This window comes from Sipha flava, unplaced genomic scaffold (assembly GCF_003268045.1).
Source record: "Sipha flava isolate LNK unplaced genomic scaffold, YSA_version1 19607_pilon_pilon, whole genome shotgun sequence".
Taxonomy (NCBI): Eukaryota; Metazoa; Arthropoda; class Insecta; order Hemiptera; family Aphididae; genus Sipha; species Sipha flava.
The window spans coordinates 1-25,055 of NW_020272764.1; the positions used below are offsets into that span (position 1 = coordinate 1).

The following is a 25,055-nucleotide window of genomic DNA, read 5'->3' on the forward strand; positions in this document are numbered from 1 at the left end:
TTTAATTTTTTTTATTAATATCTTGGAAAAATATTTATTTTTTTTTTTGGTTATACATATCATTGTAATATAATGATTGTATGTAAGGTTCTATTACATAAATATTACTTAGGAGTTATTAATAAATTAAACACAGAAATAGTCGTAAAAGACGTACGGTTATTAATAACTTGTGATAACGATTAACGAGTAAAGAAATATTAATGAAACTGACTTAAAATCAGAAATTTTGGTTGCAAAATATTTTTATGACAATCAATTAAAACATTAACAATCAGGAACATTTAAAGCAGCTAAAGAGTATTGATAAAAATCTGTTTTCCCAAATTTATACAAAATGCTTCATTTAGAGCTCGCAGTTCCAATAAGTTCCGCATCTTGTGAAAGAACATTCTCAGCAATTCGTCGAATAAACACATAAGGTCAACTATATTACCAAATCGATTTTCCAAGTTAGCAATCATAGCAATTGAAAGAGATTTGTCAAAAATTCTAAATAAAGAAGACATTTTAAATAAATTTGCTAATACTGAGCAGAAGCTTAAGCTGTAATTGTAATAATGTAGTTATAAAATTCCTTTAAGTTTTTAATTTTTAAAAAAATTTAACTTGTATCTAAAATTATACTTAATAAATATGTTAATATTTTAATGTTTACCTCAATATCATTTTTTTTATTATCTGTCTTATACATTGTATATTAATAAAATAATATTATAATTTAATAATGAATATAACTTGACGGACGAGTTTGGGGCGTGTGGGACAGAGCCTCCCATATTTTTTACTTATTTTAAACATATTAAGACTGAATTCCCCCCACCAACTTTAGGATCTAGTTACGCCTATGCCTGAGAATCCTATTTATAGTCTACAACATTATGCAGTATTATGACTATAATATACTATAAGAATACCCATATAAATTGACAATTTTATAACAAAATTGGAAATTCGTTTTTTTTCATTTTCCAATTACCTATGAGACTATGAAACTGAATTATTTTATTCGTTGTAGTCATGTATAACATGAATATATTTTTAAAATTCTATATTTTTTAAGATTATAAAATAAACAACGTTAAGAATTTTTTTTTAAGTACCTATTTGAAAGTATCTATGAATACTTTTTTAAAGTATCTATATTTGTACTTGAATACTTTTCTTATCAAGTATTCAAATGCGAATTTTAAATAATTTCGAAAACAGGTATCTATATTTGTATTTGAATTCTTTATAAAAGTATCTTTTACAAGACTGATAGTAAAATAATGTAGGTACTGTCTAATATTCAACACTGTGCATAGTTTGTACTAACGAGTGCAATTATATGTTGGGATTGAAATTAAACATTTTAATACTTCCACAACAAATATCGATCAAACAGGTACCTTATATTTACATTTTATACCTATCTACTTACTTCAATTTCATTGTTTCGATATTGTTTTGACCATTTTCACAGACGTCAACCACACTGGCCGAGGTACTGGAGCTTAATTTGCTTTGAACATTAACTGCACTGTTGCAGGCGATTTCGTTATTGTAATATGTTGATGTGTTCTCACTAGTCGATCGAACTAGTTTGCATTTAGTTTGGCCAACTGGGTCTAATTCGCCCATTCTCTAAACAATGAATATTATTTTTAACTATATACGGGCGAACATTTTATGCTTTTTAACATTTTTATGCTTTACAATATTTAATATTATATTATTGAATGGGTTTTGTATTCAGGACTTAAAATGGGGGGGATGCAAGGGGACTCAGTCGTCCTACCTCTTATAGCGCTACTAAAGCATCCCCTTTAACATCCCTTCAAAAAGTTTACTGAAACGAACAATTGTTTGTTAAAAATAATCATACACAATAAAATGATTGAAAGATTGGCTTTACAATTTAGTTAATGTCATACAACATTCTACAAACCAAACTAATTAATATTAAAAATAATTTATATATTTAGTACCTACCTAATATATAGGTTTTTCTATTTTAATTTAATTTTAATAAAATATATTTACAATCTGTCATTTAAAACGATAAGTAATATACAAGTCAATACATTCTTACAGCACACAAATAGTTTGTAGAAGAAATTGTTCACTAACAACAACTTATAATATATGTACCTATTTCTAATTAATTATCTAGTAATTTTATAAGATTATATGGAACGCTGAGACAGTGGCTTACCTATGGGGGAGGGGGAAACAGGGGAATCAAAAGTTTTTTGATATCACTTTTTAATGTAGTATAAAATATCAATATTCGACCGAATTGGGATTAGGAGTGATGATCATGTGATCACATAGTGACTATTTTATAATGTGGTTATCATTGATATCAAGTGATCAACATGAGTTTTAAGTATTTAGTAATAATTTATAATAAAGTTTCAGATTATATTATAAACAAAAAAAATTGTGCAATTAATGTATCCTTTCCCTCAAAATGTTTCACAGGTACGCCACTGCGCTGAAAATGAAATACAAATTAGATACCCCTGCCATTTTTTGTCACTTAAAACCCTGGTTGTATCATATTCATAACTATTCACAATGGTGGAAATTCTGTAGGTTATTTATTTACATAAGGAATGAGTTGAAATTGTAAAAATCAATTGGTTAAAATTAAACCATGACGTTTTATAGTGCGATGATATTAAAATGTGAAATATTTTTCAATGATAATATTTCTTGCTTACTTCTTGGTCGATTCGTTCAAACTCCTGCATTAGCTGCCTGTACATAATGTTTCTTCTAGTGATTTCATCATCGGGTGGTAGCTGTTTCCGCACAAATCTAGGGTTCACTTTGTACACGTGTATTATAATCCTTTCGGCCGCTTTGCGTACAGCTTCTGTCGGGTTGTGAATAGCCGACATACCAAACTCGCATAAAGTGCGACAGGTCATTCCGCTGTTTTAGAAAGGAAATAATTAGAACGACTCGAAACATGATGAATATCGTGCGGAAAAAATAACGCAATTTATTAGTTAAAACCCAACCTATTTTTGTCAGACGATACGCCTTGACTGATGATCAACTGCTCGACCATTTCCAAACGGCTGAGTATAAGTCTGGGATGTATGTTGCCGGTTAATAAACGAGTCAAATGAGTCGGTATAATATTAAGTTTTCTGAAAAGATAAAATATATAATTAGCTAATTGAACATGGGGTGATTATCAAACAGGTCTATTCCATTCAATCCATATTTTGGTGAGAATGCAAGGTCTAGTAAGTCGAAATTCGAATTGTATTAATCATCCAATCAAATTTAATGATGTACGTGTACTTTTAAATGCTTATATTTTGTCAAAAAACCGTGTACCTATATGAGTTTATAAGTAGTAACTAATGATTCAGGACTCTGATGAAATAATTTAATTTTTTTTTTTAGATACCTTTCTGGGATATAATATAATAGAATTTTTAGATATAATAGAATTACCATCAGTCGTTTCAACAACTGTTTGAACTAGTGAACTTGATTTTTTTTTTCGAAAATATAATTCATAAGATATCAGAAGAATGTTATATTTATTGGTTATTATGAAAATAAAAATAAATTATGACTTCAATCATAGAAATACCCGATTAAATTAAAAATGCAAACCACAATCTTAAGAATCTCGAAAGAAACTTGATACAAGTTGCAGAATATTCAGGGCCATATTTAAGGGGGAGACTGAGACCCCCTCAGCCACCGGGATTTCAAAAAAAAAAATTCAAGTCTGTTTAAACTCTGTAAAATGTGCATTTTAAAAGATTATATTATAATTTTTATGTGAATTATTAGTTTTAAACTGTTTATGTTATGTAATTTACGAGTACCTATTTATACATCTGACCATTTCGGTCGTAATAATTTAAATTTAGTATAAATCGTTTCATTATTATTATGTAGGTATTTTATTTCATTTATTTTGTAAAAAAGAGTATGATTAAAAAATAAAATAAAAATTGTTTGTTAAAATTTTAATTTTTGTTTATTATTAGTTGAATCATGAAATTTTGGAAATTTCCCCTTACCAAAAAAAAATCTGAATACACCCCTGAGATGACTATTATACTATTTTAGTTTACCGCGATTGCTTTGACACGTTAAGCCTAGACTCCTGTCTCCGTGTGCACAATGAACGAAATCGTCGTAACTCACCTTATGTCAGGCACTTCTGCCACGCTCAATATGGTGTGCATCCCGATATTATGAATACGCGGTGTCGTGTCTCCCGCTTTCGCCAACAATTCCGGAAGCAGTGTTTCTATACTCCGGGAAACTTCACCCGTCGACACCCTGTATACATAAAAAAAACACGTCCGCAGGTGAACAGCGTGTGAGTCTTAATTATTCGAGTAAAGATAAATCCCGAATCGGGTTATACAACGGCTCACCTTCCGGGGACAAATTCGGAAAACAGGAATCGTATTATTTCTGCAGACAGATTGTAGACGGCAAAAACTTTGTCCCTGAGCGTGCGGTGCAAAAGTTGAACGGCTGCTCGTGTCATTTTATTGGGCGAGTGTCGCGCGTCCACTCCGTCAAACATGAAATTCTTCATTGAGCCTTCCATCAGTTTTAACCCTTCCACTTTATCCGAATATTGTTTTGAAAAAAAATATTTTACCTAAAATCGTTTAACAACAACGATATATGTTCCGTAAAAACATTTGATAATTTTAAAACAGTAAATTCTCGTCATTTAAAATATCATTAGGGGAATAGCCAAACAGAAGTTTTCGGAGGAGAAAAAAAGAAATTAAAAATGTTTGTTTTTATTTAGTGGGTACGCTAACAATTACAGTGATCCCTTTCAAATATTTCCCAAGCCTAGAAAATGTTTTAAATATGGTTAAAATAATAGTTTAAATGCAGCTTACTTAGGTATGAATATTTTCATGTAAAGTGTACAAAAAAATTAAATAATTGCCTCTAAAATATAACTTATTCTTCACCTTTGGGTATACGGGTATATCAGTGTTTCCCAACCTATTTACCACCACGGACCACTTTGATTGGGCCGGTGAGAGGGTGGAGCAGGGAGGACTAGAGCTCTGGGGCCCGTACGTCCAAGAAGGCTTGTCGACAATATTTTAGACAATATTTTTATTGTAATAAAATATGTACAAATAGTATTTATATTTTGGCCATACAAGTGCAAGTAAAAAGGGCCTGAAACCAATTAACCTCGGGGGCCACAAAATTTCTCATCAGCCCTGCACTTTGATAATATTTTATTATTCACGAACCACCTCAATTTTACGAAAACTAGGAAGACCTTTTTTTTGGCTCGTTAACAAGAATACACAAAATTAATTAAAAAATTAAAAATGTACTACGTGGTAATCGAATAACGGATAACGAATTCATACTAAATCAATATTCATAACCCATTATTAATCAGTACTCATAAAGTATAATTATATAAGCAATGTTGTATAAGCGTTGTTATAAGCGATGTTTGCAATTGACATAATTATTATCGATCGCAATAATAATATAATTTATTACTCTGATACCTACACACTTATAAAAGTGGAAAATATTTATCGGTCATCGGCAGCAACAACAATAATAATATTATACGATTCCTCAATAAGCCATAATTTTTTCACCATTTAAAAAAAAAATATATTAACTATAATTTCTTATAGAAATCGAAGAAAAAATCTATGGGACCGTGAACCACCTATGACTGGCCCACAGACCAGTGGTGGTCAGCAGACCACCGGTTGGGAAACACTTCCAATGAGAGTTACAATTTGATTCAATACATCGACATTCGGCAATGCGAGAATCAACATTCTTGTTTATATTTTATTTATTTGTGTGCGTGTGCATACAATCGAAAGTCCAAACACGGCGATCGGAATAGCAGTCTGTTTCTTATCTCTTTCGCTTAACTTTGATGCACCGACACCACTAACCGCAGCTGATGACGAAGAGTCCGAATTATTTTGCGTTTGACAACTGAAAGAAGAAAACACGTTATTTCAATATATGTTTACCTATCTACTATGTGATTAAACGTGGTTTTATGACGTAGGAAATGTTCAAAAATAATGCAAAAATGTATTTAACACTTACAATCTTTGAGCAGGGATAGCTTGTTCGTCATACGATTCGTAGCTGCTCTTGTTGAACTTAGGACGCATAGGTTTAGGTCTCTTTAATGAAATTGCTTTCGTGACGATCGTTTGTTGTAACTTGGGAGATCTTTGAAAAAAAAACTGTCTATTATTAAAAAATAATTTTTATTTATTTTTTATTCGTTTCATATTATATCTTTATATACGAGTATATATTATATAGTTGATAGTAAATATGTAATTATATATTAAAATATTATAACTTTATAATAAAATCCATTTATATAACTATATTTAAGTGAAAATTAATTTTAGATAAAGTTAAAAAAATTTCTTTTATATATAGGGTAGTCGTTGCATTTTATTATTGTCTATATCTAATATATTTAATTATTACACTAGGTTCTAGTTCTACCTTTCCCTGGAGTTATTTTCAGGATAATGAAGTGGTGATACTGGACTATGGTAAATGTCCGGTTCATCAGGTGCTTCGTTTTCGATTTTTTCTGATAGGATTTCTTCTTGATGTTGCTTAATTGAAACTTCTTTAGGCGAGTTGATCGGAGATAATGACGGTGCACATTTAACGGTTTCGTCTCTTGATCCAGGAGTCTTATCAACGAGATCTTCAGGTTCCTCGTCATTGATTTCTAAGGGCTTTTAAAATATAAACTATATAAATACTATTTTTAAATTAAAATTTTAGCGTTATGAATAAATTACTATAATATTCATACGTAGCTTTGTAGGTGTATAATTATATATATATATATTTAATATATACAAATTATAAGCCAAGGGTGAATGCAGGAAAAAATTTCGGTGAGAGGAGGGAGCTTTAAAAATGTAAAATGTTGATAAGTAGCAATTATTCATTGTATAATATATATTTATATATTTTATTTACAAGTTGCATGGGAAACTTTGAAATAATTATTAAATTTGTTAGTTTGGTCATATTTTTGTAACATTTTTTCTGATATTTCGGTGAGGTGGGGTGATCCATATTCCCCTCTTGTGTTCGCGCCTGCTATAGGTATATTATCCTTAGTATAGACATGTTTTATTGTTACCATATAAATATAAGTCTTTATTATCAGTGACACATTTTTGATAATAGGATTTTATCATTTTTATTTATTTGGATAAGATTATAAGAAAACGAAAGATGCACCTGGACAGTTTCCTTTTATGGTAGTTTTCAGTAACTGAGAACTGCCAAAGACTGAATATAAATTTTAAAAGCAAGTTTTAGAAATTAATATATTAAGATAATTTAAAGTTATAACTGTTATTTGTTTAAATTAGAATCTAATACTATTATTGTTATAACCAGATCTTTCTTAAACTTTGGGTCACCTTTGTGTAAGCCTAGAGTTAAATACATGATTACTTATAATCCAAAGGGTGTCATTATGATTCATTAATGGTAAAACAGAACTATTGCAGTATTTTCAGTAAATTCCATAACTAATAACGATATAATTTCTGTATCAATGAATTATTTGTGCATTAATATTTCGATATCTCATGTGGATAATTTGATAATGAATTCATTTTAATTTTAACAAGTTTTTTAATGAAGAATTAATTTTGAAAATATCATCGCACCTAATACGACTTACTCCATTTTTTTCCAAAAGTTCATCCACTTGTTGTTCTATTAAGACTTGAGCTCGATACTCTTCCATTTGAGTTTTTTTCTTTTTCGCTTTGCCGTAATCTTCGTTTTGTATAGCTTGAGTTTTAGAAAGTTCTAATTTACCTAACTTTTCTCCAGCTGACCTTAACTCTGTTATAGCTTCTTTTAATTTTCTCGCATACTCAAATCGTTCGTCTAAGTAAAAAATATGTTTTTTGTCTAATTTATGTTTATCTAATTATTTTGAGAACTTGATGCTGACCTTGAACAGCTGTAATCTTTCTTTCTTCCAACATTCTGATGATTTTTGCAATATGTTTATCCACGTACATCTCAAACGCCAAGTCATCGCATATTGATTTGTGGTGACTGATGTCTCCTTGATCTGAGTGTTGTTTTTCACCAGTCACTTGTATACCGATCAAACTCACCTTAATTACAATAATAAAATAAATTGTAAGTAAGAATATAATATTAAAATCTATATAAAAAAACAAACCTGATTGAAACGGTTTAATGAATTCTTATGGTTTTCAAACAAAATCAATTTTACATAACTAGTAGCACTAGCTAATGGCAAACTAATGGTTTTAAGTTCTCTGCTTTTCACTAAACCACCATCGTTATCATTAAGTGTAATATAACCCAAATACTCATAGTTTAAAGTTGTTAAGTTGTCTGTTTCTACAAGTTCTTCTGGTCCGATCCATATCTCGATTTTATTAGCTTTAAATAGTATTATTACATAAGGCATATTTCAATGAAAAAATAGCTACTTTCACAAAGTACATATATATTTTTTCTAACATAAGTTAAGTTGTTAATTCTAATTTAGTAGTGTTAACTTTAATTAATATAGAATAAAATTACAATAATATTGAATACTTACGAATTAAATATTGATGAGCTAATATTTGAATTTGTTGTATTACGGTGGTTTCGAATAGTTTGAGCACCAATTGTTGCGGATATTCGCAATTTTTGGAAGATCTCCATCCTTTAACGGTTGGACCATGATTATTAAGTTCAGAGCTTTGATAAAGTGCGTCTTCGCCTAATTATAAATTTAAACAAGTGTTATAACTAATTTTAACTCATTTCTTTTTAAATTTAATAAACTGTCTTAATTAAACTAAACAATATCATTTTTTTTGATAATTAAACTTTGCTTTAACTACTTATTTCTTATTATACTTTACTTCATTCATATCACAATATGGTGATAAACTAGGGTATACCAATTTACCATACACGCATAGATAGCAGATCACAGTATACATAAATCTACAATACGTAGTAGTAATACTTATACGTCACCAGTAGCGTGACGAAGGAATTTATTTGAGGCATGTGGGTTTGGAAAGTTTAATGTTTTTAAGCTGTGAAAGGGATTTCAAAATTGATTTTGAAGAAATAATGAAACTTAGAAGATTACCCAGTGTGTTAAAAAAAAAATTTTTTTTTTAAACAAAATATATTTTTTCCGAAGTTTTTTTTTGTGCGTGGTAGGTCAGACAATATAAATGATTGTGCCTCATTAGTGAATTAAGTTTTCCACGCCACTGCACGCATCAATCGATCGAATTGATGCATTAATTTATAATGATAATGCGTATATTTTACAAAATGTAATGATAATAGATATTAATATTATAATAATAAATTTATATAATAAAAAATACTGAAATCAAACTTTGTGTCGGTTTTATTATCTCTAGTACATAGTAATAATTTATAATAAACAAAACCCAATATTCGAAGATTAACGGCGTTTTTGAAAATTTTTTCCAAGTTATAACAGGGATGAAATGTATACAAAAGCAAGTTTAATTTTATAACATGAATGATAAAGTCGGTAACCATCGGTTTTCAAGTTAAAAATTAATTTAACTTGCTTATTTTCTAGGCAACACAACTTACTTGTCTTGTAAACAACGACGAATTCCACTTTCCCAGCCGAAGACATCGTTAACGCTGGGCCGGACGCGTTTAAACTGGAAAATACCGTAGTCATATAAAAATAAATAAATTTTATAAGTTCACTATAACCAATGAAAATATAGGAAATTATAAATACTCAATCGATATTTCTGGAGTACACCTACGCAGTCACAGATCACGAAATCAATACACATCGCTGTGGTACAATATAATTTTACCTGAATACACAATATACGTTCGGTATACGTATTAACGTTATTTTTATAATAATTAATCGAGGTTGAAAAAAATAAAATAAAAAAGGGTAAATATAATTACACATAAATCGTAAGGAAACGAATGAAAGTATTTAAATCGATTTACCTGTTTTGAGCGGTGGCTGCAGTTGCGGTTGACGGCGACGTTATTCGATTTTCTTTTGATGTATTTGAACCGTTCCGACCATTCGAAACTATTATTCATTACGTCGACTATATTTTATGGTATGGGTTTTTTTTTTAGACTACTTAAAAAAACAAATATCAATCAGTCATCGCAGCCTAAAACGGTTCGACATCACGGGAACGTATCTATTTCCAAACTTTCAGACCGGCTACGGCACCACCGCCATTATTATTATTATTACACCGCGGCGGCGTCACATCGTCGAGCGCATTTATTTTTATTTTTAATTGTATTTTCTCGTGTTCTCTCTGCGCGGTAGTGTCGCAGCACACCGCGCGAATGCAACGTTAACTCGCGCAATCAATAATCTGTGCCGTGCGCGCCCTACCCGCCGACGACACGCGTGCCGAGGGGTAGTGCATAGGTCCATGCACAATGGACACCGACGCGCCACGAAACGTCAAAGATAGCGGCGACCGGCACCAGCGTCTACCACTGTTCGTGTACAAAGGGGTACCCTTAAGTAAAGCTTTAGGAGTGGTAGGTTAATAACATAAATAAAATGTCGCAACGTATAATCAAAAATCATCAATAAAAGTAGTGTATTTTCATACCATTATTTTATTACATCCCAATGGCTAAATTAATAATAATAATAATAATAACGAACGATGGCAATTGTTAAATTATTTTTTTCAAGGGAAGGTATGGAGAAGATTTATCCGTCTAATGGGTACACATAGCTTTAAAGATCAAAACTTATATAAGAAACGGATTTTAGAATGTTTTGGATACCTACCTAGTGTTTATTTTTCGTACAGAGATCATATATGATTTTGGTTGAAAATTTATTAGGAATTGGGAGTACAGCGAGACCCTAGATAAAATCAAGACTTTAGTTTGGATAGAACTTTGAATTGGTCTAATCACAAAGTTGTTCGGAAAAACGCTGGTCTTTTGACAGAAACAGAATATTTCTTTGGTTAGGTGGTTAGGTCCCGTGCGATTCCATCTTAAATAAATGTCGTATAAGGTTTTCACGTTTTTTGTTCGAGAGAAATACATTTTTAATTAAAACTTAATATGTATAGAATATTAATAGATTTTATTTCTAGTAAATGCATTAATACACAGACTGCATTGAGTTTTAACGGTGACAAATTCTCAAATTATTTGCTGGTAATAAACTGTCAATTCACTTGAATTGGATTTCATATTTACTTAAATAATTTAATGTTAAGTTGAAAGAACTGAAAATGTTTCTCCATAATTTTTTCAATATTTTTCAATAAGCTAATTTTACTTACTTAATGGATACTTAATAACATTTTTTATAAATACATTTTTGTTTATGTATATTATTATTATGTATATTTTGAATTTAACAAAATATAATCTATAACAAAATACAATGCATAATATTTTAATATAAAATACATTTTTTTCAGTAAAAATAAAAATAAACTTTTAATTTCTTTTTTGAAAATACAATTAGGGTACATCAGTAAATAAGTTTAAGGAACATTAAAATATATTTTATATATTATTATATTGTAACACAGTACTACAGTACTTAATTATTTTAAAATAAGAATTAATTTAACACAGTGTTAAAACATTTTTTTAAATTAAAAGTAATTTTTTAAAAGACTATACAAAACATAAACACGTTTTAATTATAATTATAATTAAAGGGTGTATATTTAATATTCATTATAATTAATTTAAATTATCATAAAGTAAATTATGCTGTATTAAATCATATTACGTCACATTTATTAAAGAACTATTTGCTAAATCACTCATTCATCAGTGAAAATGATGACAAATTGTTGTCTCATGGACACAATCAAAAGAATCTGAAAAATTCTGTATCTAAACAGACAAGCTTAAGATAATAGTTATATTCTATAACAGTTAGATCTAAATATTTTTTTAAGCAGAAGCAGAATTCTGTTTTAAGTTTTATTAAAAAATAAGGGTACATTTAATTTAATAATATACACAATTCACATTAAGATCAAAACATCACTAAGAAATCGTAAAATAAAAAAAATTGTCATCAAACATCTGATAAATCTTTATAAAAACATTCATTGTCAGTGTTATGATAGCTGTTGCCAGTGGCGGTCAAATGATTTTGTCATGGGGGGGGATGTGGCTGATTTTTTAATATGCACTACTATTAATCATTAAAATATAATTTATGGTTATGCCTAATATCAATTTTTTTAAATTCAGGTAAATCGTTACTTTATTTATAGCATATAGGTAGGTATACAATATTACTAATATTAACAATATTTGTATTATATTATTAAATCTATTTTTTTTGTTTTTTTTTGCTAATTCATCCAGCACTTAATTGGATGTTATATTTATAATTCCCCGATGAACAGCCATAGTGGCCAAACCATTGAGACGACTCTAGAATAATAAAATTACACAATTAACAAATATATATATATATATATATATACATTATCACAATCACAATTTATAGCAGTCATAAAAATATATAATGCGCACACAGTATGACTGTACGCGACACGAGTAACGGGACGACAGTTAACACTGTGGTCTGTGTAACAAAATATTGTGACAAACGTAATAATAATCGACGAATTTGGCCAACTATAATGACATAGCTACGTATTATTTACCGATGGGCCGGTCAAGGGAGGAGTGTGTTGTTATTCACGATCACCGAGCTAGGTAATTCCCGTATATTTTGTATAAGCAACTAATTACTAAATATTAATAATAATAACAGCCTTGTTCCTAGAACGAGTCTAGAATCTAGATAATAATATACGCTCATGCCTCATAAGCGTTATTTTAAGAAAAATTAAAACAAAATGTAATACATTAACATTATTATAGTACAATAAACATAAATGTAATTGTTATAAATATAAAGGAAAAAAAAGCCATAGGGGGGGGATCTATCCCCCTCATCCCCCCCCGTTTGACCGCCACTGGCTGTTGCCATAGGGATGTAAACTGTACATAAAAGGAAAATAAAGCCAGATAAATTGTTAAAGAATATCGGAACACAAGTGTACATTTATAATTTTTTTAATAAGTTCTATATATATTTAAAATGGATTCTACACATTTCAAAAATAAATTTAATGCTTATGACGGCGATATGTATTCTCAATATGATTATCAATTGGATGGAGCTAAAGAAGACCCAGAAGAGATTCTCAGACAAGCATTAAGGTCATCTTATAGCAGAAGAGCCTCAGTTAGTATAATAGATATCAAATGTCAATCGATATAAATGTATTCAAATAAACTAATAAATTAAACAATTTATTTTTCAAAAGATGTCCACCAAAGCATCAACAGGTCTGCCACTGCCATTTGCTACAACACCAGTTTGTATAAAATAATTTTGAACATAACACAAATTAACTAATATATATGATAATCAAAAATTATGTTAATTTTAAAGCAAATTAAAGATCCACATGCATTGGTTTTAAGACCAGAAAGCTCTAGAAGTGGATCAGAGACATCAAATAGACCAGCAACAGCTGTACGAGGTGCTGGTTATACATCGCATTCATCTACTTATGATGTTTTAAGTCAGCCTTCAAGAAGTATGATCATGTCTGAACCGAACAAAGAAGAAAGGTACAATAAAATATCAACAGTACATAGTAAAATGATTAAATTCTTAATAATAACAACAGATATATCAAAAAGAATAAACAAAATATTTTAGGGTGGAAGATAAAATAAAAAAACTGGAAAAGCGTATTTATGATTTAGTAGATGAAGCCTGTATGGCTGAATCTAGAGGTGATTTTCAGTTGGGATTAGATAAGGCAAAGGATGCATCAAATAAGGAAAGGAGTTTAATTAGAATGCAAGAACAAGCTGGGTTGAATGATTCTCACAATATTGATTTAACGTTTTTGGTATGTTTAATGGCTTTCATATTTTATTTCAAAATCTAAACCAACACATAATTGAAATTATATCAATTGTTAGGTTTTATTTACATTGGGTAATCAATATGCTGGAAATGAAATGTATACAGAAGCTTTAAATACATACCAGGTAATCTCTAAAAATAGATTGTTTCAAAATGGTGCACGAATGAGAGTTAATGTAGCAAATATTTATGAAAAAATTGGACAACCTGAAAAAGCGATTAAAATGTATCGTATGGCTTTAGATCAAGTTCCAAATACTAATAAAAGTTTTAAGTAAATTCTATATTCTCATACATATTAGACAATAGCTGTTTATAATGAGCAATTAAAAATTATCATTTTTTTTTTTTAGGCGAGCTATTACACATAATATTGGTGTTGTATTTTTAAAACTTGGTAAATATGAAGACGCTTGTTCAAATTTTGAGTATATTATGCACGAAAAACCTACATTTAAGGCAGGAATGCACGCCTTAGTTTGTTATTATATGTCGGGTAATAAAGAAAAATCTAAACATTTATTTAAACAAATATTAGAAATATCGCTGGACATAGATTTTGAAGATAAGTACGCTGCACATTCTGTAAGAAATATTTATATAATTTAATCATATGAAATTCTGAAATAATATAAAACATTAATAAGACTTTTGTTACAATACTTTTTAGGACGAAATTGAAGCTACACTCCTAGCAGAAGCTATAAAATCCGATCCACTCACTAAATATGAAAAACAAATTAAATCAAATTTTGAAAAAACAATTTTGAATGCTGCACACCTGATATCTTCAATTATCGAAGATACGTTTACTGAAGGTTACTCTTGGTGCTTAGACACTATTAAAACATCACATTATTCATACTTAGCAGGTCATTTGGAGATAAACAAGGCAGTAGGATTTTTATACCAAAATAACATTGCACCAGCGATTGACACTCTCAAATCATTTGACAACAAGGACAACAAAGTAGCGAGTGCAGCTGCTACAAACCTTTCTTTCATACACTTCTTAGTATGTATATTAATGCCTTTTTACCACAAAATCTATAGCTAACAAACTGTTTCTAACTTATAGAAAGGTGATTTAGAACAAGCAGAGAGAACTTCAATCACAGCACGTGAATCAGATCCACACAATGCTTTGGCATATGTTAATCATGGCAATTGTTATTTTGTCAAACAAGACTACTACAAGGCAAAAGAACTTTATACACTAGCACTCGAGAAAGACATGATGTGCTCAGAAGCTATGTACAACTTGGGCTTAACTAATAAGCAACTTGGACATTTGGATGATGCTATTGATTGTTTTCAAAAGTTGCATGTCATTATAAGTAATCACCCAGAAGTAATTTATCAAATTGCACTTTTAAATGAAATTATTGGAGATCTTGAACAAGCCATTGAATGGTAACTACAACATAACAAATATAAAATATTTATAAGAAAAAAAATTCTAAATAATTAGGTTATTTCTTATATCTTAGGTACTTACAATTATTAAGTATAGTTCCTGATGATGTTGGTGTTTTACAAAAATTAGGCGATATTTATGAAAATATTAATGACAAACAACAAGCATATCATTATTATTATGAGGTTTCAAATAGTTTTTTTTCTTTATATATGTTAAATCATATTCATTTAAACTTATTTTAGTCATACCGTCATTATCCTTCTAACTTAGAAGTATTGGATTGGTTAGGAGCTTATTTTGTTGAAATGAAAGTTCCAGAAAAAGCAATAGATTACTTTGAACAAGCTTCTCTAATGCAGCCTGCTGAACCAAAATGGCTTATGTTAATTGGCTCATGTTACAGAAGAGCTGGGAATTTTCAATTAGCTCTACAGACCTATAAAGATATACTGAACAAATTTCCAGATAATACAGAGTGTATACTATTACTTTATTGAACTAAACAACAACAATTATAAGGAAATAATAATTAATTAAATTTATTAGGTCTCAAGTTATTAATAAGAATATGTACAGATTTGGGACTAAAAGAAGCTTCAGAATATAGTGAATTATTGAGGAAAGCTGAGAAAGCCAAAGACATTAGAGAACGTATAAGTACAGCTCGTACTGGGTATCGCAAAACAATGGAAACTAGAGGTGGAACTGGTATGGTTACAACATCAAATTCAACTGACTATGCTCAAAAACCTACAGCTTCAGGAGAAACAAATATCTATGTTCACGATAGCCCAAAAGACCCAAGTATATAAAAGTTACTAATTACTAATATACACTATAAGATAGTTAATCATTTAATTTAGTTTATGTTAAATTTCTCATTTACTTCTGTTCATTGTTGAATACAATATACAGGGAGAGATATTTTTTTTTACAATTCATTTATAAAATTTAACAATAAATTAAACAGTATTATCATTTCTTATGAACTTTTCAACTATACTGATCAATATTTTATTTCATAGTACAGTAAAACAATATAGGATATCAAAAAGGCTAATGGAATTATAATATTTTACCAAATATATTAAAATGAACAAATCTTTTTACTACATAAAGTCATTATATTGATTTTCCTATATAATAAATGAAATTGTTATAAAAATGTCCATTGTATTTTAAACTTTAAAATTATTAACATTAAAGATTTAGTTAGTGCTTCATCTCAACGACCACGAACATCGAGAGGAGGAACTGCTATGATTGCTACATCAATGCCTTTAACTAGTGCATATTCACGTCAAAATATTTCAGATGAAATGAATATTTATGTCCATCAAGAACCAAAATCGACTAACGGTAACTTAATATTAAAATTTCATCTAACAACTTAAAACTAAATATAATTGTAAATGCATTTGATTTAGAAATGTATAATGATCCATTAGGATCCTTACAAAGACCACGTACATCTACATCAAGACCTATTACATCATTGGAAAAGGAATTTGCAGATGAACAAGTTCAAGACCTTTTACCAGAATAGTTAATATATTTAGCACATATAATATAATTTGTTTTATTTACATTTTTGCACAAAATAAAATTTGTTAATTTAACTATTTAAAAACTAACTTGATTTAGATGTAATTTAAAATAAAAAGTATCCAAAAATCCAAGACATCCAAGAAGTTTGAGCTTTTGGTTGATCTAGCATAGTTTCAATATTACTTTTATCTGACATTAAATTATTATTTTGTTCTATGCGTCGTTTTTTTAATTCTAATGCTGCCAATCTTTGATCATTTAAAAATGAAGGCATTCCTAAAGGAAACAATTTATTTTAAAGCATTACATTAATATAGTTTAAATAACATTTTATTATACCTTTAGATTGGTACCAGGATGTAAGATAATTTGAAACTGTTACACCGGGATCATCAAAATAAGTAATTGAAAATTCAACTCCTGGCTATATAATACATTTGAAATTAAAATTATAATAAAATATATATATTTTTTATTACATACTTAAAAACAATTATTTTTATAAATCTTACTTTATCAAAATCTTTATGTGGTTTTATGACAATATAAGACCAATAATTTTTTACTCTCCATTTATTTTTGTTTTCAGGAAAATTAGGATGTTCAATACTTTGACAAACAATTAGCATTAGTTTTTCATCTTCATCAATTTTATAACGTCTTTTAAACACATAATCACGATTTTGAAACCACTTCTATAAATCATTAACAAATTATTTGCATTACTATAAGATCAGAAAAGTAATAATTTAAATAAATATAATTATAAAATACAAAATAGAATGAAGCTAAATATCATGGATACATTGATCAAAATTCTACTTTTACTCAGTAAAAAAATTATTTTAATATGTGAACACATATAAGTACGCTAAATATATTGGTTACCACAAAATTAGTTTTTGTTGATGTCTATTATATGGAAATATTAACATTAATTATTGTGTGTAAAAAGTATATGTTCAATTAATTTGAATTTAAAATAACATGAAATTATTCAAAATTATTCTTCTATATTTTTAAATTTGAAAATAAACATAAGAATAATAAACAAACAAACCTTAGAAAAATTATATTAGCTCTATTTTTTACTTTTTCATTGTAGTAATAACTTCAAAGAAATGTTGATTTTCCTTTTGATAATTGCATTCATATAGTCTACTAAATAAAAATATAAGAACTTCTATAATGGAACTTAAAGTAAATATTTATAATTACCGGCCAACGGAGTTCCCAATAAATAAGATCGCTGTGGGTAAGAGGTTCTGAGTCGAAAATGTCTAAATCTACAGACATACCATCCCATTCTTTTCGATAATTGATATCTAATTGAACTTGCATATAATCTAATGCTGTTACATCATCAAATGATCCATGTACTAAACAGATAATTTAATTATATTTGGTTATAATAAATAATTTATGGTATTTTGTTTTACAATAGTATTATTTCTCATTTACCTTTATAAATATACAAATTTTGATTTGGATAGTCAACATTTAGTTTTTTCCAAACATTGTAATATGAACCACTAGTAAAAGGTTCCCATCCATCTTCTGTGAAAACAAATTAAAACATACTAAAAAAATTGTCATATACTATTTAATTGAATATGAAAGTTAATATATAATGTTGGTATTATTATTTAGTTGTTACCATTCATATTTCTACATCTAGAACAGTCGCAGCTATTAAATGAACAATCATATTTTTTTTGTATACTTTCAGTCTTTGATACATTTTTATCATCCATACTAGAGACAACTTGTTGTGTATTACAAGCACCTTTCTCAATTTGAAGATTATTTTTAGAGGTGAATTGTTTTTTTAATTTTTTTACAACTTCAAATTCTTGACGCAGTCTATAAAATATATTTAAATAATAAAAAAAAATAAAATAAAAAAATAAATTTTTCTTTTACTTAATTAGTTCATCTACACATATTCTTTCTTTAAACCAATCAAATGTAAAAGCCATTGCTACACACATAATCAAGTTTCTTCTGTGTTTAGCTAAATTTTGTTTAAACTTATTAACAACAACAATCATTTTTTTACAAGCAATCATTAGTTTTTTATTTCTTGCAATGTGAACAACAAAATCTTGTTTTTTCAAGAAACTTCTAGTGCTCTTTTTTAAAATAGACAATAATGAAGGATCATCTGATAAAGATTTTTTACAACGCCTTGTGAACGTCCGACAAACAGCTTGTGCGTGACAACTTGATGGCATTAATATATTTGGCTTCCACATATTTCCCATGAGTGACATGTTGATAACCAAACAATTATTCTAAAATAACAGAATGAAATAAGATCTATACATTATATGTAAAAAACTAAACCCTAAAATTGAATATAAATATTTTTTTTAACAATATTTATATATATTAAACCGAAGAGCAATGTTTATTTTGGAAAAATGCTAAAAATTTCTTTTGTATTATTGAATATTGTTTATATTTCACAGTTTAGTCTGTAAAAAAGAATGTAATATTTATAATTATAAAAATATACAGTAGAGATTAGTTCAGATGCAGATAATTAGATTGTTAGGAAAATATAATATTTAAAACTCTAATCAAGTATAGGTACATATGATTATTTTATTTAGTAATAAATAATGATTTTTATACTTTATTTTTTTTAAAAAAAAAGACTATTTTCAACTCTAACCATAACTTGTAATCACAGTTAGTGATACTATAGTTTAAAAAAAAACTGTGTTCTGTATAAAATGCTAAGTATGATAGTTAATTAAATTAAATTTTGCGATATGTTCAAAATTTCAAAATGTATAGATTAAAAAACAACAGCTGATAAGTGAAATTATTCACCAAATCACATAAATACACTTAATTTGAAATAATTTTGTAATATTTATCGTAATTACATTACTACCAGAAGCAATAGATTAAAAAAAAAAAAAAATGCAGAAATTAGTTTGCACGAATTAAAAATAGGTAAATAATAAATAAGTGTAACTTACGAAAACTTTTTTTGTTACGGTAGATTAAAGACGGTCATCATTTTGTCATCCATAATAATTAAGTACCGATTAACAGATGGGCGAAAAACGTGGTCAACCTTTGAGCGTTCATTACATCAATATATTACAATAATTAAAAATGAATACCAATAGTAAATTGCAAATGGTAATTGGCTACGAATAAATACTACGAAATGAGAGCACGACGGCAACAGAATTAACTTTAAACGTATACCGGATTTACTTCAACACAAATAAATATAATTTTGACTGAGGTCCAACTTAGAAAAGACAAGGTTATCTACTAAACTACTATCTATAACTGCACAACTGGGTACGGCAGGTATAAGCATGTGAAAAATCAGTGTTTGATAAAAAACGAACAAGACGTTTATTTTACATCACTGTATGCCGGGCGCACACCACGATTATATAGTATTGTTCTGTGATTATAGATAGGATGATTACATCACAGACTATATGAAAATATATTTTTATATACCTAGCCTGTGGTTATATCATAAACATACAATATGTTTATGTTAAATATATATATTTTGTTAAATATTATAGTCCACTACATGAAAACTGGAGGCTGACCTCCACGATCCAAGCGGGATATTTGTTGAAGTGGTAATTAAACACAATACAATTTACCGCACTTTTTCAAATATGTATACCCTTAATTTGTGTATTATAAAACATTTTTATTTTTTCGTACTATAACCTTTAAATTAATTATTTTCCCTAACACGTATGTCGAATTATGATAACACAACATAATAGATTAAATCAGAATGGAAACTGATAAGAAAAATACACAGCGCTTATGGGCGCTCAAAAATATGAATAAAGAATCGCAATAGTATAGAATTCAGTCAAATTGCCAATGTAAAACCCTTTTAAATTTGTTTTTGTAATAAAATACAAAATTTATTCATTATTCTGTCTTTAACATAGTAAAAATGTGTTTCGTTCGTTAACTTAACAATTAAAGAAACAATTGTTTATATAAATATTAAAAATGTATACAACTAGCTTATACAAACCCTTTTGCTTATTCTCACATTAATAAAACATCAATTTACTTGCCATAACTTTGTGCTAGCAATATCATAGGAACATTTAGATTTTACAACTTTTAGTTGATGTCTTGATAGATACAAAAAATTGTCAATTGTGTAAAGTATTACATTAGATGTTTTCTGCTTCTAAAAATATAAAGCATATTGTATATGACTTATAGTAGGTACCAGAATCAGTGGTATTGTACATACCAATTTTTTTTAGTAACAATATTATAATTTTTATCTTATTCCTATTTAATAATAATATTCCTATTAAATGACCATTTAATAGGAATATTGATTCGTTTTGAATTAATTAATTATCCGCTTAAGTAAATTGTTGACAATAATTATCATTTTCCAAACATCAATAACATAAAACTATTAGTTTAAAATTAAACATAAAGATTTGTACAACGTCCAAAGTTTATAAGTAAGTTTAGTTGTTGTAATAACTGGTATGTATAATATTTAAACTATAATTTTTATTTATTTTACAATATAAACTTATTTAATGTTAACTAAATAAACCATGACTCATCATGAAGCTTTATTTGCTGTCAATATTTATGCTACATTTTAATCAGTTTTGGTTTAATCAAAATTATATTGAACAAAAATAGTTCAAGGATATGGTCCAATTTGACCAACAACATAATCATCATTGTGATGGCAAGTTTTCCTCAAGAATGTAAAAATGTCATAATCTTTATTGAGCTGCTGAACATTTTCTCTAATAATCTGGTTAGGTTTTCTCTTCCTGCTTTTAATTGCATAACTTTGATTTATCGCAGCGTTTCTCAACCGGGGTTCCGCGGACCCCTAGGGGTCCGCAAGAAGGTATTAGGGGATCCACGGAAAGAAAAGGCGTAATGTCGGAAAAAGTGAAATTTGTTGTATTAGATATATTTGTTATTGTAATTTGTGAAATATTATAAATCGGTTTTTTCTAATGAATGAATAAGTGTGTATAGGTATAATATGAAATATATCATTATTAACGGCGGCACGTGTGCACTGAATTTTATCTAATTGTACGTTTTATTTAATATTGAAATCGATACTATTAACTAGTCAGTCGATTGCTTTCAAAGTGTCCGTGTCACACACATCGTACATAAATATTCATATTCATAAAACTATTTTTTTTATTTTATATTTATTAATATTTTTGCAATTTTACCATGGATCAATGGTTAAAAACTGGTACAGTCAATAAACGAAAAACTACTGAATCAACTGATCCTATTCAAAGCACTCAAAATATGCCATCATCGATTAGTAATCTTGACGCAGAAAATTCAAAAATGTTACCACAGGTTAGTGATACTAAACTTTTAATTCCGGGAAAAATAAGGAAATATTCTGAGGAATATTTATGGCAAGGGTTTTCATCAGTTACGATTGATAATGTCGCTAGACCTGAATGTGTTGTTTGTGGGGAAGTACTATCTAATTTTCCATTCAATTTGACGAGAGTACTGATGTATCACAATTGGCTGTTTTGATAGTTATTGTAAGATATTAAAAAAAAAAAATGAAATCGTAGAAGGTCTATTGCTTTGCCACTCTCTTACTGAACGAGCAACAGGTGCAGATATTTTTCGTGCTATAGATTTTTACTTTACCGAAAAGAAAATAAAGTGGTCAAAATGTTGTGGTTTGAGTACAGATGGTGGCAAATCTATGTCAGGTTGTTACTATGGTCTTCTTGCGCGTGTAAAAGCAGTTTCTCCTCTGATAAAATAGACTCATTGTTGTATCCATCGGCAAGCTCTTGCGTCGAAACCTCTTCCTGCAGATTTGAAGGACGTTCTGGATGAATCTTGTAAAGTGGTTAATTTCATCAAGTCTCGCCACACGAACTCCAGAATATTTTCATCATTGTGTGAAGACATGGGCAGTCTTTACAAAAACCCTCCTTCTTCATACCGAGGTTCGATGGTTATCTCGAGATAAAGTCCTTACTCGTTTGTTTGAACTTAGGCATGAAGTTCAAATGTTTTTTTGAAAACCATCCTTTTCGGCTGTCATCTAAATTTAATGACCATGAATGGCTTCAAAACTAGCATACTTATCCGATGTTTTTTTGAAATTAAACAATCTAAATTTGACTTTTCAAAACTATATTCCAAGTTACTGACAAAATAGAATCTTTTATGAAACAGTTAGAATTTTGAAAGTCGTGTATTGAAAATAATCAACTAGAAGTTTTTGAAACACTACATGATTTTCTCTGTGAAACTGATACAAACTTATCACGAGACATTAAAGACCAAATAAACAACATTTGAATGGGCTCAAGGCAGCATTTGAAAAGTACTTCCCTAAATGTGGAAAAGAAGATCACTGGATTGCGTTCCCGTTCAGTGAAAACTATTTCAAATCTGCAGTTTTATCAGTTCAAGAAAAAGAAAAACTGATTAAACTGAAAACAGATTCTTCACTTCAGGCAGCATTTCTTGAGAAAAATCGCTCATCACCTTTTGGGCTAACATAAATGACGAATATCCTGAATTTTCCTACAAAGCATTTAATATTTTACTACCGTTCACGAGCACTGTATTAGTGGAGAGGGCCTTTTCGTCATATACGTTCACTAAAAATAAGTACCGTAATAGACTATCTGTGAGTTCAGACTTACGGGTTTACCTATCAACTGTGGAGCCAGATTTCAAAAAATTAAGGGCTAGCAAACAAGCCCAAGGATCGCATTAAAACTAAATTTTTAACTTAATTTTTATTTATATATATAAATAGATAAATTGTATGGCACATGCCGATTAAAATAAATAGACATTTCCAAATTTTTCGTTTTCCTTATTTCGTTAATTCGTATTTATCTTATGTAAAAATTATATGACTAAGTAGCTTGTTTCTAAATATTTTATTGTCATATAGATATGTTGTTTTTTTTTTGCTTATAATTGTTGAGCTGTAATAATATAACTAAAAGCTAATATAAAAAAAAAAATAAAAAAATAAATATGACAAAGTTGACATTTGGGGGTCCGTAAGATAGTGGCGATAAAGCAAGGGGTATGCGAATGAAAAAAGGTTGAGAAACGCTGTCTTAGTTTATCAATGATTATTATTGACTTCAGTTAACTAATCATTATATTATATTATATCATTATAGAAGAATGTTTCACAGAAACACATTAACACATTAAGCAGATGTTACGGACGTAAATAAATGTAGGGTAGTAGCCTTATAAGTATCATTGTTTGCAGGACTACATACCATATAATTAATATTAGAATTACTCTTATATAATTATTATAAATTAGCACCAGTAGTACGGATGCAATGGCTAAAGGATTATGTGCGTTTTCAAATAATAATACGTAAATACAATCACACGATAGAATATTAAACATGTGAAAAAATGCTTATGCAAAATGCAGAATTCACGAGCTTAACTAATTATATAATAAGTAGGTAATCAAGGGTTGGACGCATAGTAATAATAACTTGGATCTCAGAAAATTGTCTGGTATATTGTACGATGACATTGTATCCATCTATGTCTTGAGGTATTGCTGGCCGTTGAAAGCTTCTCATCGCAGCCACTCATCTGACAGCTTGTATATAAGTGTAATTACAAGAGGCCTCTATGCTTTTTAGGACAACATCAATCAAAATTTAAATTATTAAAAAAAAAAAATAATAATATATGTTTGTCTAAATTTAATGTATAAGTACAATTAATTATAGATATTAAATAGTGAATGAAATACAACTTACTGGATAGTTGTATTGTTGTGAATAGTTCTTACAGATGTATTGGTTGAATCAGATCTTTGATTACCAATTGCTTCTCTCAATTATGGTACATGTAAGTCTATATTGTCGGCCCCATGGTTGTGAGGATTAAGAAGTGAAATTCTTTTGTCCATATTATCCCGACTTATTGATGTACTGACAGTTGACATGTATTTTCAATAATATAAATTAATATAAATATAATACATTTTCACTAAAATTAAACCCCTTTAAGACAATAAAATACATGTTGTAG

The 25,055-nt window shown here is 28.7% G+C and overlaps 3 protein-coding genes across 3 annotated transcripts; 1 reads left to right on the plus strand and 2 right to left on the minus strand.

Moving 5' to 3' along the window:
* Positions 1–1,423: 1,423 nt before the first annotated feature.
* On the minus strand, positions 1,424–10,621 carry LOC112681735 (centrosomal protein of 104 kDa; the record flags this gene model as incomplete). Its single annotated transcript, XM_025552034.1, is given in 14 exon segments — positions 1,424–1,626; positions 2,709–2,922; positions 3,012–3,143; positions 4,165–4,302; positions 4,401–4,633; positions 5,850–5,976; positions 6,094–6,222; positions 6,511–6,752; positions 7,721–7,932; positions 8,000–8,168; positions 8,237–8,463; positions 8,627–8,791; positions 9,658–9,731; positions 10,042–10,621. Coding segments are annotated over 13 exon segments (2,237 nt in total), but the record flags the coding sequence as incomplete, so codon positions are not given.
* A 1,776-nt stretch (positions 10,622–12,397) lies between these two features.
* LOC112681734 (stAR-related lipid transfer protein 7, mitochondrial) lies at positions 12,398–20,444 on the minus strand. The gene is made up of 9 exons (XM_025552033.1): positions 19,967–20,444; positions 18,900–19,270; positions 18,634–18,839; positions 18,438–18,533; positions 18,195–18,355; positions 17,489–17,671; positions 17,316–17,400; positions 17,064–17,252; positions 12,398–12,489 (listed from the first exon to the last, which is right to left on the minus strand). The coding sequence occupies exons 2-8, from the start codon at positions 19,247–19,249 to the stop codon at positions 17,080–17,082; spliced, it is 1,254 nt and encodes a 417-aa protein (XP_025407818.1). The 5' UTR covers positions 19,250–19,270; positions 19,967–20,444; the 3' UTR covers positions 12,398–12,489; positions 17,064–17,079.
* LOC112681733 (intraflagellar transport protein 88 homolog) lies at positions 13,166–17,045 on the plus strand. The gene is made up of 13 exons (XM_025552032.1): positions 13,166–13,312; positions 13,395–13,445; positions 13,523–13,704; positions 13,796–13,991; positions 14,065–14,282; positions 14,362–14,593; positions 14,679–15,023; positions 15,087–15,421; positions 15,499–15,610; positions 15,671–15,905; positions 15,975–16,232; positions 16,635–16,787; positions 16,856–17,045. The coding sequence occupies exons 1-13, from the start codon at positions 13,166–13,168 to the stop codon at positions 16,972–16,974; spliced, it is 2,583 nt and encodes an 860-aa protein (XP_025407817.1). The 3' UTR covers positions 16,975–17,045.
* Positions 20,445–25,055: the final 4,611 nt, after the last annotated feature.

Coding starts and splice junctions, on each gene's coding strand:
- LOC112681733 (XM_025552032.1), top strand. CDS start 13,166: ATGGATTCTACACATTTCAAAAATAAATTTAATGCTTATGACGGCGAT. Junction 14,283..14,361: donor AATACTAATAAAAGTTTTAA/GTAAATTCTATA, acceptor TTTTTTTTTTAG/GCGAGCTATTACACATAATA. Junction 15,024..15,086: donor TTTCTTTCATACACTTCTTA/GTATGTATATTA, acceptor TCTAACTTATAG/AAAGGTGATTTAGAACAAGC.
- LOC112681734 (XM_025552033.1), bottom strand. CDS start 19,249: ATGTCACTCATGGGAAATATGTGGAAGCCAAATATATTAATGCCATCA. Junction 18,840..18,899: donor TGTGTAGATGAACTAATTAA/GTAAAAGAAAAA, acceptor TATATTTTATAG/ACTGCGTCAAGAATTTGAAG. Junction 17,401..17,488: donor CACATAAAGATTTTGATAAA/GTAAGATTTATA, acceptor TGTATTATATAG/CCAGGAGTTGAATTTTCAAT.